Genomic DNA, 13,566 nt, shown 5'->3' with positions numbered 1-13,566 from the left:
AATCGGATAATCTTTCGCAAGGTGTTGGTCTCGTGCAGTCATCGCTATCGCTAAAATTGTCAGGTACCTACGTATTACATTCCTATGTTTTTCCTCTTGTCTCGTACTTGCTTGTCAACGAGAAATATTTAAGGAAAGATTTCATGCATGTTAGTCGTATAGGTACAGGTCCATTTACATTTGCTCGATTTTCGTATCTTATGATAAATATCCTAGATATCGTCAACTAAAAACTGACGAAGATCAAGTGAGAAATTGGTCCTGTTCCGCTTAGAAAAGTGGGACAAATCGAAAGAGGTGTTTCCTATGAGTACATCGTGTTTATCTGTTTGCGAAACCAAAGGGTACCAGAGCGCAAGCATGCGAGGACGTGCAAACATTAAGAGGGTTACATCAACACGGTGTAAGAACCGTGGAACTCAAAGGACTTACGAAGACCGACTGCAACCAGCCAATAGCTGCACCGGCCGTAGGTTAGTAATCGTAGTCTCGCGATAGACGAAGGCTCGTCATGGCGACACAAGAAGGAGAAAGAGCACTTCGTTCGGGTCTTTAACTATTTTTACCAACCTCTGTGGGAGAGAGCTTCGGCACTGCCCATACGGGGTGGCGGTGGACATCTTCGATTCGGTGCGCAATGATTCAATTCTTCGTACATATGTCGTCTGGGATCCCACGTCGAGTGGCTTCTTATCGAGCCTGTTCCACCTATCGAACATATACTACAAAGGTCGTACGACTGACTGACGCTTACCAATGTTCGGTTTTGGCTCGCTGCCATATCGGGGTGATTGATTTCATTGACGATTCACGGAGTCATCCGAGTGAACAAGGTAATCGTTCATGGTACACGCTTGGTACGCGCAGCAAATGTGATAAGCGCAAAATAAGGGAGGAAAGATAACCGTTCCCGTGGGACATACATATCGATTAGGTGTAGAGAAAAAACATTTTGAAGCGAGGCAAACAATAAAACAACTGGCATTGACTATGATCAACGCGTATATAAATAATGTGTCTGGACGTGTATGTGTGTGTGTGTGTGAGTGAGTGAGGTTTATCAACGACGTATCGACACGCCGATTTGTCTGACGATGGTGAGGTCTAAAATCGTGTCACCTGTGCGATTCGATCGTGTATCACGTAAAATAAAAATAACGGTAACACTATCGTGCCGATGCGACAACATCTAGACAATAATTGGAATTTAGCTAGAAATCATATTGTAGGCAGTTGTGGCTTACTTATCACTGTACCTCGCTTGATGCGATCGCAGGTGTTATAATTTGAGCCAGGAACAGGGGGCAGTTTGCGATTCGGTGGGGCGATGTATCCAAGTTCGTCGCGAAGATCGGGCCTGCGTTTGTCAAGGGTAGCTCCGCCAACTCCAGTTTGCTGATATACCACATCGTCTAAAAGAACGAACGATACAAATGCCACTCGAGAGTTCGACAATATCGAGCATTCGGTATTCGATTTGGATCGATTATCAGAAAAATAATTTCTCCGAACATCTCGGATTAATTTCATCGTTAATGTCATTTCCATTCAATCGATAAAAATTTTCTTTTACTTACAAATTATCCTTCTGATAAACTTCCATCTATATTCTCATAGCAAGATAAAATAATAAAAAAAAATTGGTATACATTGTCCTTCGTAATATTTCTCGTCGGCTGATGAGATACCTCGCAGCCGTGTTTGTTCCGGACCTCGAGTTCTCCTAGACAGCGCGACGCAAATCACAACTATGCCTACAATAATCACAACAATCGTAGCTGCCACCGGCACCACAACGTTCACGTCGAACCAGCTAGGTAACCAGGGGAAATAACGCCTGACATCCGTGTTGTCGTTACCATTATTGCGTACGGGGGGTGCGATCGTACCTGTTCGTTAAAACAATGAAAAAAGAAGGAATATTACCTTTATCACCACCATGGCCCTTTCCTCTGAGAACGCAGATCACGATGACGGCAACGATTATAACAAAAATAGCTGCTACCACGGGTATGACCAGATTTAAGTTAGCTATGAAAATTTTCATCGGATCTTCGTCGTTGCCACCACCGTTCACATCAGGTAGCTCTCGGGCCGGTGCAATGGTGCCTGGAACAAAAAATATGGCGACCATTCAATCCAGCCACCATTAGCACCGGCGACGAGTGTGCCGCTGCCGTTTGAATCCTCTTACCTCCGGTTACGGTCAGTGTCGCGAATTCATACTCGGCTACAGCGAAACCAGCATTATTGTGAGCAGTAACGCGCAAGTGATACCAGCTAGCAGGGTCCAAATCCAAAACGACAAAGTTTCCACCGGGTTTCACATTGTTCGAGACTTGATTCCATTCCTGTTGGTGCCTGAATCGCGTCAAAGGGCGTTTAAATTTTCATCAAACTCAAAGAGTCTCTTCTATACAATTTTCCTTACTTCTTCTTGTGTTCGACGACGAAGTAGAGCATTGGGCAGCCACCGTCGGACCAGGCGCTCAGATGCAGGGTGATGCTATTCGTGGAAACTTCGATGAATCTGGCCGCTTCGGGAATGATCGGTTTCGAGCCCTTGGTACGTGTGTTGAGCATGTCAGAAGGATCGCCGGTTCCAATTCTAAGGGAATGACAAGTGAGCCTCGCTCCACGACAGTTTTATTCATGCAGGCCTAGATTATTACCCGTTATATGCAGTAACGTAAATCTGGTATCTTGAGCCACACCACAGATTTTCAAGAGTATATTTCTGAGCAGTAGAGCTAATTTGTGCAGTTTCCCAGTCGCCGAATTCCGGTTTGTAGTGAATCGTGTATCCATGGATCGGAGCATTATCGGCAGGGTGAGGTCTCAGTTTCATCGTCAACGAGTTGGTGGTCGTAGCAGTAAGAGTAACTTGCGGTGAGTGTGGGGGAGCTACGAAACGTCGTCTCATATCAATCATTCGTTCTCGAATCCCATCGAATCCCATCTGAAGTCCTAAGATATCACTCACCGTGAACGATCAGTTGGTGAGTAACGGTATCATGGCCAAACGAGTTCTCAACATAGCAAGAGTATTCTCCAGCATCGGTACGATCGACTTCCTTGATGAACAGAGATCCCTCGGGCAGTTGTCGCAGTCTGTCGCTAGATTGAAGAACGGCGCCACGTACTTTCCATGTAACTTCCGGTGCAGGTACTCCGACAGCCAGGCAGGGTAATTTAACATCTTCCTTGTAGGTAGCAGTGAATTTGTCGTCAAACGATGCGATCTTTGCCGGTACTGGAAAGTTAGTTTATCACGATCAAATTAGTTTACCACAAATGACTAAAATGTAAACAACAGAAAATTGAAGAGTACCTCGAACGCTTGGTGCCAATGCCACGATCTTTGAAGCCTCTCCTTCGCCAATGTTGGTACTAGCAGTTACCCAGAAGTCATATCTGCGTTGTTTGTCCAATCCAGATGCCTCGTGAGTCAGTTGATTCGGTGGTACTTTCTGGCTAGTTGGTTCCTCTGCGTTGTCTGCCTTGGTGTAAACGATATACTGGGTGATAACTCCATTCGGTTGGCTTGGTGGGCGCCACGAGACAAGAATCGATTCAGCTGACATAACCAGGGCCTTGACCGCGATAGGTGCTTCAGGGGCTATAAGAAAGAGAATAGAGCACGTTTCAGATACCAGTTACAATTTGTTGTAAATTTACTTCTACCAGGCATCACTTACCGTCTTGTTCCGTTTGGCAGTGAATAGGTGCAGATTTAACTCCATCGCCGCCAGAAGTAAAAGCCAGAACCTGCATAGTGTAATTGGTGTATTTCTTCAGTCCGTGTAAGATGGTCTCGCTGGAGGAGGTGATCTTGGTGTCCTTGGTGTTCTCATCGTACCAGGTGTCAGATGGTCCGTAAATAACCTGCGAAAGAGAATCGTAAATATCGCCACAACACACACACAAAGACACTTATTCAGAGTGTAATCCTTTATCTACCTTGTATCCGGTGATAACTCCATTGGCGGCGCTAAGAGGCGGTGACATCCAGGAAACTCTGATAGTCTGGGAAGTCAAGGTGGTGCAAGTAGTGTCATGAGGGGGTTGTTCAGGTACTCCTTCGGCGGTGTGTTGTCTTCGTTCCTCGCTCATTGGTCCCGATCCAACTTTGTTAAACGCTTGAACAACAACGCTGTATTGAGTGTAGGTCTTCAGATTCATGATTTGCAAGTGGTGTTCCTTTCCATCTTCCTTCGAGAAGTCAACGGTTTCGTAAATGTAGTCAGAGGAGGAAGAGAGTTTGTAGCCAACGTAGTATCCAAGAATCTCACCGTTCCAGTCTTCGCGTGGGGGTGGTTTCCATGTTACCTAATCGAATGAAATCGACAGTCTCGATCAAAATATACTTTGTTATTTAAATATTTATCAGCTGTAAGATACTTAAGTTACCTTAAGAGTGTGCTGGTCAAGAGCGTCAACGCGAACAGAGGTTGGTGGGCCGCTCGGAGCTTCTTCGGCAGTGATAATTGTAACGGTATCAGACGGGTCGGACGCACCAATTTCATTCTCAGCAACAATTCTCAGATGATATGTGGTGGCAGGTCTCAGGTTGAAAACGCCAGCTACGTTCTGTTGCGATCCGGGTACCAGTACTCTGTCAATGTCAGTTTCCCAAGAGCCTTTGCTGATTTTGTATTCAATGACGTAGCGTTTAATGGGGCTGTTTCCGTCGTATGGTGCTGCCCAGGATAATTGAACCGATCGTCCGGATTTGTCTAATACCTTCAGGCCGTATGGTACTTCAGGAACCTCTGGAATTCAAAAATCAAGGAAATTTCATCAAGTTTTGTTACTTACTTCGATCGATATGCGAAAAGTTAGGCAAACGTTGAATTTGTGCAAATCAATTCGAACCTTGTACAATCATGTTGATGCTGGTGTCATCGCTTCCAAAGGCATTGGTGGCAACGCAGGTGAAAAGGGCAGAGTCGCTTCTCTCAGTTCTCTTGATGCTCAGGTCAGACAGTACGCCGTTAGCCAAAATCTCTTCGCGGATGGTGTAACGAGAATCGCTCTTCGGGTCCAGTCTCTTGTTGTTCATGTTCCATAAAATACCAATTGGTTTTTCGCCTTGAGCCTCGCATTGCAGTACAGCAGGTTCTCCACGTCGTGCGGTCTGGTTCTTTAGTTTGATCTCAAAGTGGGGTGGAGCTGCGATTCAAGCGATATAAAAATTATTAACAGAATTAAAAAAAGTAAGAAAGAAATAATCGCGAATAGTGTGTTACCCTGAACCGAGATGAAGATAACAGCCGAAAGTCCTGCGCCAATTCCATTTACAGCCTCGCACAGATAGTAGCCCTCGTTCGTCTTCTGAATATTATTGATTGACAGAGTTCCATCCTCAACGCTGATATCTGGGTTGCTCAGTTTCAAATCGGTATAATCGCCCGGTGTATCTCCTATAAAATAGAAAATACAATTTGTCATAAAGGTATCGATAGAGGAAAAGTAATGATAGTAATCGTCGAGGCGAATATATTTACCAGCAGCTTTCTTCCATGTGACCTGGGGCTTGGGGAAACCATCAGCTTTACATTCAACACGTGCATCAGAGCCTTGAGCAAATGCCTTATCGGTGGGTTCCAGAATCCAGCGAGGAGGTACTGTTATAGAACAACAAAGTTATTCAAATGTCCTCCCGGCGCATCCACCATATCGGCAGTTAATCCGGAAGTCAGTCGCATCGTGATCTTGGGTTTCCATAATTTCTATCGGACATTCCGATACTTTGCAACCGATAGTCGGCAACTGTTTCGAATCTCGAATCACGTGTGTTTCTATTTATCGATTTAATAAAAATAAAACCGAAGATCACGACAGTCAGTTTCGTGGCATGCTGAACGAAACGCGACTCGCCCCCGCAACTGCGACAACATTGCAAAAGTTCGACATGCGGGAATTCAAAATGATTATGCGGGTGACTACAGCACGAACAGAAAGATAGGTGAAACAGGCAGATAGGAAAGAATATGGTTGCGGCTCTGAAGGAGCTCACAGCGCTCGTGCAAGGAACACTACGTATAATTACTGTGACTATGATACTCGAGCACGGTTCATCATGCTGCACCGCTTGAAAAATAATCTACGTGTTATAGTCTAAGGAAAACTCGCATGCGTATTAAAAGATATATTAGCTACCACTACGAATGCATGTAAAAAATGAACGAGGCGAGACGTGTGGTGAGAGGCAGGGCGGAGGTGAAAAGGTGGAAAAGGTACTTTTCCATAGGTTGACGAGGCACAGGTTGAAAGGGTGATTTTCATGGGTGATTGGATGGTCGGTCGGTCATCTTGGAACAAGGACACGTTGTAGCGCGACGGGGGTACGGTGAGGTATAATAAATCGACACTCGAATGTGATCACGAAAAATACACAGCTCGATCGCTGGGACCTAGATGATCGCTGAAAGATCGCGACGATCCACCGATTATCATTCGGTATTGATAAATGAGAATGATTAAATGAAGTATGTAACGCGATTAGAGTCGCGTATGAGAACGAATATTGATGTGTATCCTAATCACGTGCCTGGATTTGTAATCGCGCGGCGAGAAAACAATTCGAAAGCCAACGAAAAGTGTCGTCGAAGAAATTAGCGACGATGAGCATGACAACGAGACAGGGTAATCAAACGAGGCGAGATACTTAGCCACAAATACGATGCGGGTCAAGCTCAACCAATTTGCTGGGGGGGAACACGTAAGAATTTGGGCGTAACTTTGCGTTTGCTACTCGGCTGAAAAACATAGGCGGGTCCAGAAACAATGAACAAAAACGTAGAATAAATGGTAGAAGATAATGGTAAAAGTAAAGAAACATTTAGAAAGAGCGAGAGTGTCGTCCCCGGTGACGAAAGCAACACGCTGTGGTGTCAAACTCTTCCGCTGAGAACTGAAATCCAGAAAGCTTTTCGCCAAGGAAACACGACAGCTTCGGCAACGACGAAGATGCATCAATCAAGCCTGCAATCATATACTCTCACGGGCTTCCGACGCGGTTGCTTTTCATTCCGAGTTATTTAATCATCGTTCAATCATTAGTATATCATTCAATGATCCCACATTACTCTGGCCCTAACCATGAACTCGCAATGTCGCCTCGTGCATCGCTTTCCCAGACGGATTGCTGGCGATACACGTGTAACGTCCAGCGTGCTCCGGTGTTACCGGCTCGATCAGCAAGATACTCGTCCGTGGGCCGAGTTTCCCGACGTTGTATCCCATGAATTGTGACAGTGGCTGGTCCTTGTGGGTCCAGGAAATATCGATCGGAGTGTCACCCACCAGCACCATGCACGCCAATTGAGCGGCCTGCCCCGCATAAATCGGTTGATCCCCAAAATCGAACGGATTGATCCGTGGCAAGACTGGAATGATAGTCTCTAGCTAGATCCACGGTACACGCTTCCTGTGGTCCAAAGCTCCGTGCGATCCCGATTCGTTGGACTGGACCGCGGTCCATCTCGTGGTCATATTCATCGTCGACTTTCATCGGTTCGTCGATTATTCCCTATGATCCGCGACAGACTCTCACGACTCTCGTCTTTCATCCGATCTCTCGGTAGTCCTTCTCCCTTTCTGCATCGAAACCTAATTTACCGCGTTTCTGTTACATCGTTACGGAGAACGATCGAGTCGAAACTTTAGCTTCGTGCGCCAGCGAAACTTTTCGTTTCTCTCTCTGTGCGAATGATGGTCGTTAACCGATGATGAATCACGGAGGATGAGAAGAGAAGGATCGAGAATGAGCCAGCCAGAGAAAAAGAAAGAGAGTAACAGCGAGACGGAAAGAGAAAGTGACACAACGTGTGTGTTTGTGAGTATGTGTGTATGTATGTGTGTGTGTCTGTATGGGTGTGCGTGTAAGTGTTCAGAAGGAGAAAACGAGAAAGAGAACTGGACCTGGGAATGAAGGGGAAACTTTAGCTCGTCCTGAACTATGGACAAATTACCTTTGATCATGGTAGCCCAAGGATAACGAGAGTGGGACTGTGGTGTCCAAAAGCTACACTCGGCTGAGCGACCTACCTAAACGATGATGCTTCGAAACAAACGATGCGGGAAGATAATTATAATGTAAGAAAGAAAGAGAATGGACAGTGGAGCAAATGTAGACTTTCCAAAAAACATATTCAATATATGTACGCTATTACAACAATCAACAGCAGACAGTGGTAGAAACTTTGCTTAGTTCTCTTTCAAATATATAATATATACACGACTACTACTCGAACTACGAATCACGCAAGAGCGGATAATTAATTCAATTAATAAAAAAACATCGTTCCGTTTTTCGGCCCGAATAACAGCGTAACGTAACGTAACACGAAAAAACGTATAGCAACGGCGTTCCAACGGGCTACGCGTCATATACGGCTGGATCACAACATCATGCCGGTTTCCAATTGTTTCGGATATACCACACGTTCGCTCTGATTTCTGCTGAATACCATGAATTACGTGCATGATGTCTCGTTTTTTTGTACCATTCACTTTGAGATGGGCGCTGTGCCTAGCACGACCGGCTGGATTATCGGCGACGCAAGCATACTCCCCGGCGTGCTCTCCCCTGACTGCGGGGATCGTCAGAGCGGACACTCTATCCCCCAACGCGGTGATACCCACTCCGTCGCCTACTTCTAAATGGCGTCCCTCGAACAACCACTTGAGCGAAATCGGCGTGTCCCCCTTTACGACCGCGCAATGGACGACAATCAGATCGCCGGAGTTGGCCTCGTCGAACGAGAACGGCTGCACATGCGGAGCGACTGCCGAGAGATAGAGACAGATTGACTCTAGAGTCAGGCACAGATACAAACGAAGGAACGGGAGAAAATAGACGTTTCGTTTTAGCGGGAATTATTTAACCGCGGCGAGAATTCTGCCACGGGTTCCGCGACGCAAGGCTTGTTTCAAGTCGATCGCGATTTTTAACGAAACGATTTCGAACGCGATTATCCTTGGATTTCGAATTGGCCGTGGCTGATGCAAAAACTTGTCTTCGTGTTATTCGTGAGTCCGGAAGAAAAATAGAAATGAACGTATGTAAAGATAAATTTGATCCCGGAAAAGAAGAAGAAAGCAAAAAAGTACAAAAAAGTGGACAGGTCTTTTTAACGTTACACAAGCAAGGAAAAATGTACTGCTACTGGAAAAGTGGTCGAAGGAAGCTGGATATTCTTCAGAGGAACAAGACAAGAATATAGGTGTGCGACTTTCGAACAAGATCTATCTTATTGGTATAGATCTTTGATTTTTAAGCACCGTTGACAATCAGATCGGCCGAGAGCTCGTGCCTTCCGGCAAGGTTTTCCGCGATACACGTGTACGTTCCAGCGTGTGTCGCCTGGACGGATCCTATGCTGAGTATGGCACCCCGTCCGCCGAGATCCACGATTGAGATTCCAGAGTGCGGCGAAATCGCATGACCGTTTAAGGTCCAGCGAAGCTTCAAGGGTTGATCGCCCTCGACCACGGCGCACGGTACCGTTACTACTTGACCCGAGTTAAGCGGTTTTTCGCCGAACGTGAACGGCAATAATTTCGGAATGACTGGAAAGAGAAAAAAACTGAAAGGAACAAAAGTCTGCGTTGGCCGCCGCGTCACGGTCAGCCTGTGCCAGCAGTGCCACGGTCACGCAACCGTGCACGTAGCTGCCCGATCAAAGAAGAATATTCTCTCTCTTCCTCTTTCTCACTCTCTCGCGATTCGCATTCGCATCGCTCGAATTACTTTATTCGCGAATTACGTGTCTCGCTTCCTTGCATCGCCTAATTCACACGGCAGACAGACGATGTTCGACAGAAGAAGAAAATCAACTAAAACAAAACACCAGAAATACGGTAAAACCGAGAAAACGAGAAAAACAAGCGAAACGAAAAATAGAAAAACGCCGAGTAATCGTGATATCGATAGGAGGATGCCAGGAATGGACGGAAAGAGTTTAGTCGGCACTAGGGAAATAGAGACGGGGAATATCAGGGTGTGGAAGTTTCGTCGACAAACGTGTACCGTTGACGTCCAATTTGGCCGAATGTGAGGTCGATCCAGCCGCATTCGAAGCAACGCAGGTGTATTCTCCGGCATGTCTCGCAGCTACGGACTCGATTGTCAGTTGCTTGACGCGTTTCCCGGAGTTAGACACGATCACGTCCATTCGATCGGATCTGATTTGCTGGTTATCGAAAGTCCAAGTGATCTCCAGAGGAGAGTCGCCTTTGGTCACCACGCACTGTACGGAAACCAAGTCTCCGGCGTTCACGGGCTCGTCGCCGAAGGAGATCGGCGCGATCTGCGGAGAAACTATGAGACGAACAACCACATAGAAACTATCGATGGAAGAATTTGAAAGCGTGACGATCTCTTGCGAGCCGATATGAGAATATATATCCACGAGAAAAATAAAAACAAAGGGACCGAAGACAATGCGGTCTCACGCGTGTAATAGCAAGGGTTGAGGATCAAACTTTGGGAAAGTTTCGATGGGAGATCGTGCGAGATGCCTTAATGGTATAATTGCGTAGTACCGTTCACCGATAATACTGCCGAACGGCTGACGGATCCCACCAAGTTGCTCGCAACGCAAGTATATTCGCCTGCGTGGTGCGCGGTGACGGACTCGATGATTAGAAGCGAAGTCTTTTTCCCGCTTTTCGTGACGGTTATATCCGGATGGCTAGCGCGTGTAATCGGTTCCCCGTTCAAACTCCACCGTATCTCGATAGGTGGGTCACCTTTCAAGATGCTACATACTGTTGAAATTTGTTCACCCCAATTGGCCGGTTCTTCGTTGACAGAGAATGGCGCGATCTGTGGAGCGACTAGAAACAATATCCGATAGCCATTTCAGTTCTTTTCGATTCACGGATACTCGTCTCGGTCAGTCTCGTAAGTCCACGTTACACAAATATAGGAAAACCAGGAAAGAAATGGTAGAAGGAAGTTTAAGAAAAGATACGGAAAGAAACAGGACGGGAGTGGCTTTCACGTTAAGTCAGGAGAAAGGAGATAGTCTCAAAGTTTTCACGGACGCGTGCTAGTGAATGGGAATGATAGCAGTTTCGTTCGTATCTATTGCATGACACAGCTCGTGGAACGGTTTCGTGCATTTCTGTACCATTGACGGCCAAGGTAGCCGAATAGCTCGTCGCTCCAGCTGCGTTCGAGGCTGTGCAAGTATATTCCCCAGCATGTCTGCCACTCACGGCTTCGATGGTCATCAGACTGACTCGCTTTCCAGTGCTTTGTATCGTGATATCACCGTGATTCTTGTTAGTGATAGGCTCTCCGTTCAAAGCCCACGCTACTTCGATAGGTAGGTCACCCTTTACAACGGTGCAAACCGCCGAAACTGCTTCTCCCCAATTCGCGGGTTCGTCGCTGATCGTAAATGGCGCGATCTGTGGCGCGACTGAAACGTTTACGCAAGATCGATGAGCATGCGACACCGTCCGAGAATCTCATAATCGTCCGCGTTAACCTAATTAACGACCACAGGAATTGATACGATTCTGTCGGCGAATCGATCGATCGTCCAATCTCCTAGCTGTTTAATCGTTCGTGGCGAGATCGCGAGTTTTAGTGGCGAAACTGCCCCAACGTCCCCCGTGTACACACGACGATACATAGGACGGATCTGAATAAGCTGCTGAATACAGGTAGATGAGTGGAGGGATGAAAAAGGAAGGTCCCAGCTTTCCCGTCGTCTAAACGAAAGAAAGTCTGAACAGACGTGCGCCGGTCTACACATATGCGTGCGTATTACCGTTCACAGCTAACATCGCCGTATGGCTCGAGGCTCCAGCTTTGTTCGACGCGGTGCAAGTGTACTCTCCCGCGTGTCTTGCGGCCACGGCATCGATCGCCAACACGCTCAGCCGCTTGCTCTTCGTGATCGTGTACTGATCGGTTCTCTCGGGATCGATCGACACGCCGTTGAACGCCCAGGATATGTCCATCGGGAAGTCTCCCTTCAGGATCGAGCAGGTCGCCGAGATCGCTTCACCCGAGTTCACCGGCTCGTCGCCAAATGTAAATGGAAAGATCTGCGGTGCAACTGAGAAACGAGCGCCGCAAAGGTGTTAACCGATCGCGAAATTCGACGTGGGAATACGCATCTTTCGTCGAGTCGCCGGTTTCTTCGTTCTCTCGTTCTTACTCGTACGGGAAAACACAGGTAAACACAGGGTTTCAAGGAAACGGATGAAAGGCAGAGGATTACCGATAGATACGACAGGTGCAACGATATAGCAATTGTTTCGATATCTTATAGGCGAGGCTTATGTGCAAAACGAGTTTTGACGTGCAAGCGTGCTTCTTTAGATAGGTACCGTTCACGGCCAGAGTCGTCGAGTGGCTGACGTTTCCAGCTCTGTTCGTCGCGACGCACGTATACTCGCCCGCGTGTCTCGCTGCCACGGACTCGATGCTCAGTGCGCTCATATGTTTATTGATCCTCGTGATAGTAATGTCCGGATCGTTGAAACCTATCACCCTATCGTTAAACTTCCAAACGATCTCTACCGGAAAGTCGCCTTTCATAATCGAACAGGTAGCCGAGACCATGTCGCCCGAGTTAGCTGGTCCGTCACTGATCGAGAATGGCCCTATATGCGGCGTAACTACAAGGACATGGAAACTTTGTTTAGCATTCATGGACCACGGCATGCTGATTAATGGCTATCGATTCAATCAGCTGTGTCACGATCCCGTGAATGTTTGCTAGAGGCTTAGAGACGCTTCACCTCGCGAGAACGGTTATACGGCCGAGCCATCGCGTCGAGGCGAAACAGATCGATAATTCCTGTTGCGGTCTCGTTGGAACACCGATGAAGAATTCATTCGATAAACGAAAGCAACGCGCGCGTGATATCAACGATACGTGTGATAGACGATGCGACGAATCTCCTCTTCTCTTCGACAGGTTGGATCGAGGAGAACGTGTAAGGGCGATAGAAGGTTGCGTGCATGCATGAAACGAAAAGAAAACAGTGAGACTAGAGAGGAATGGAAGAAGAGAAAATACGGGATGTCGTTGTACCGTTCACAGCGAGAGATGCGGAATAACTCGTTCCACCGGCTGCATTGCTGACAGAACACGTGTATTCTCCCGCGTGTCTGGCTGTCACAGCGTCGATCGTCAATACGCTGACACGCTTGCTGGTATTTACTATCGATATATCGTAATGGTTACGCGAAATCGGCTCGCCGTTCAGGGCCCACTCGATCTGGATCGGGTGATCCCCTTTCAGTACCGTGCACGTTGCGGTGACGGTGTCCCCCCAATTCGCTGGTCCCTCTCCGATCACGAATGGCACGAGTTCCGGTGCAACTGCGGTCAGCATAATATGCCAGAGATGTTTAATTCTTCGTATAAAGCGAGTGACAAATGGAACGACCCTTCCTAAGAATGACGAATTTATCAGCAGGATATCTGATCAATGACAACGATGTAATCCTTTTTTGAAATAAAAAAAAAGCAACCAGAGGAATTAGGAAGGGTACGATGACTGAAACAGTCGACGATGGAAACGGAAATCGGG

General features: G+C 47.0%; 1 protein-coding gene across 50 annotated transcripts in view; it reads right to left on the bottom strand.

Moving 5' to 3' along the window:
- Positions 1 to 13,566, bottom strand: part of LOC117204124 (Down syndrome cell adhesion molecule-like protein Dscam2) — a 57,669-nt gene that overhangs the window by 6,314 nt on the left and 37,789 nt on the right. For 32 of the 50 annotated variants that reach the window (XM_033441230.1, XM_033441221.1, XM_033441236.1 and 29 more), the window contains exons 12-25: positions 5,508 to 5,627; positions 5,250 to 5,423; positions 4,876 to 5,172; positions 4,411 to 4,772; positions 3,961 to 4,329; positions 3,699 to 3,885; positions 3,332 to 3,619; positions 2,984 to 3,253; positions 2,673 to 2,904; positions 2,432 to 2,608; positions 2,195 to 2,361; positions 1,650 to 1,889; positions 1,245 to 1,412; positions 571 to 708 (exon numbers count right to left, since the gene is read on the bottom strand). In XM_033441230.1, the coding sequence (XP_033297121.1) occupies positions 571 to 708; positions 1,245 to 1,412; positions 1,650 to 1,889; positions 2,195 to 2,361; positions 2,432 to 2,608; positions 2,673 to 2,904; positions 2,984 to 3,253; positions 3,332 to 3,619; positions 3,699 to 3,885; positions 3,961 to 4,329; positions 4,411 to 4,772; positions 4,876 to 5,172; positions 5,250 to 5,423; positions 5,508 to 5,627 (3,189 nt within the window). Of the gene's footprint in view, positions 1 to 570; positions 709 to 1,244; positions 1,413 to 1,649; positions 1,890 to 1,926; positions 2,110 to 2,194; positions 2,362 to 2,431; positions 2,609 to 2,672; positions 2,905 to 2,983; positions 3,254 to 3,331; positions 3,620 to 3,698; positions 3,886 to 3,960; positions 4,330 to 4,410; positions 4,773 to 4,875; positions 5,173 to 5,249; positions 5,424 to 5,507; positions 5,628 to 9,288; positions 9,577 to 10,036; positions 10,328 to 11,141; positions 11,436 to 13,064; positions 13,356 to 13,566 lie in introns of all 50 variants that reach the window. The other 18 variants (XM_033441249.1, XM_033441250.1, XM_033441240.1 and 15 more) reach the window with 7 other exon arrangements.

This window comes from Bombus bifarius, unplaced genomic scaffold (genome assembly GCF_011952205.1).
Source record: "Bombus bifarius isolate JDL3187 unplaced genomic scaffold, Bbif_JDL3187 scf7180000007977, whole genome shotgun sequence".
Lineage (NCBI taxonomy): Eukaryota > Metazoa > Arthropoda > Insecta > Hymenoptera > Apidae > Bombus > Bombus bifarius.
This window is presented reverse-complemented; position numbering and strand designations above follow the sequence as displayed.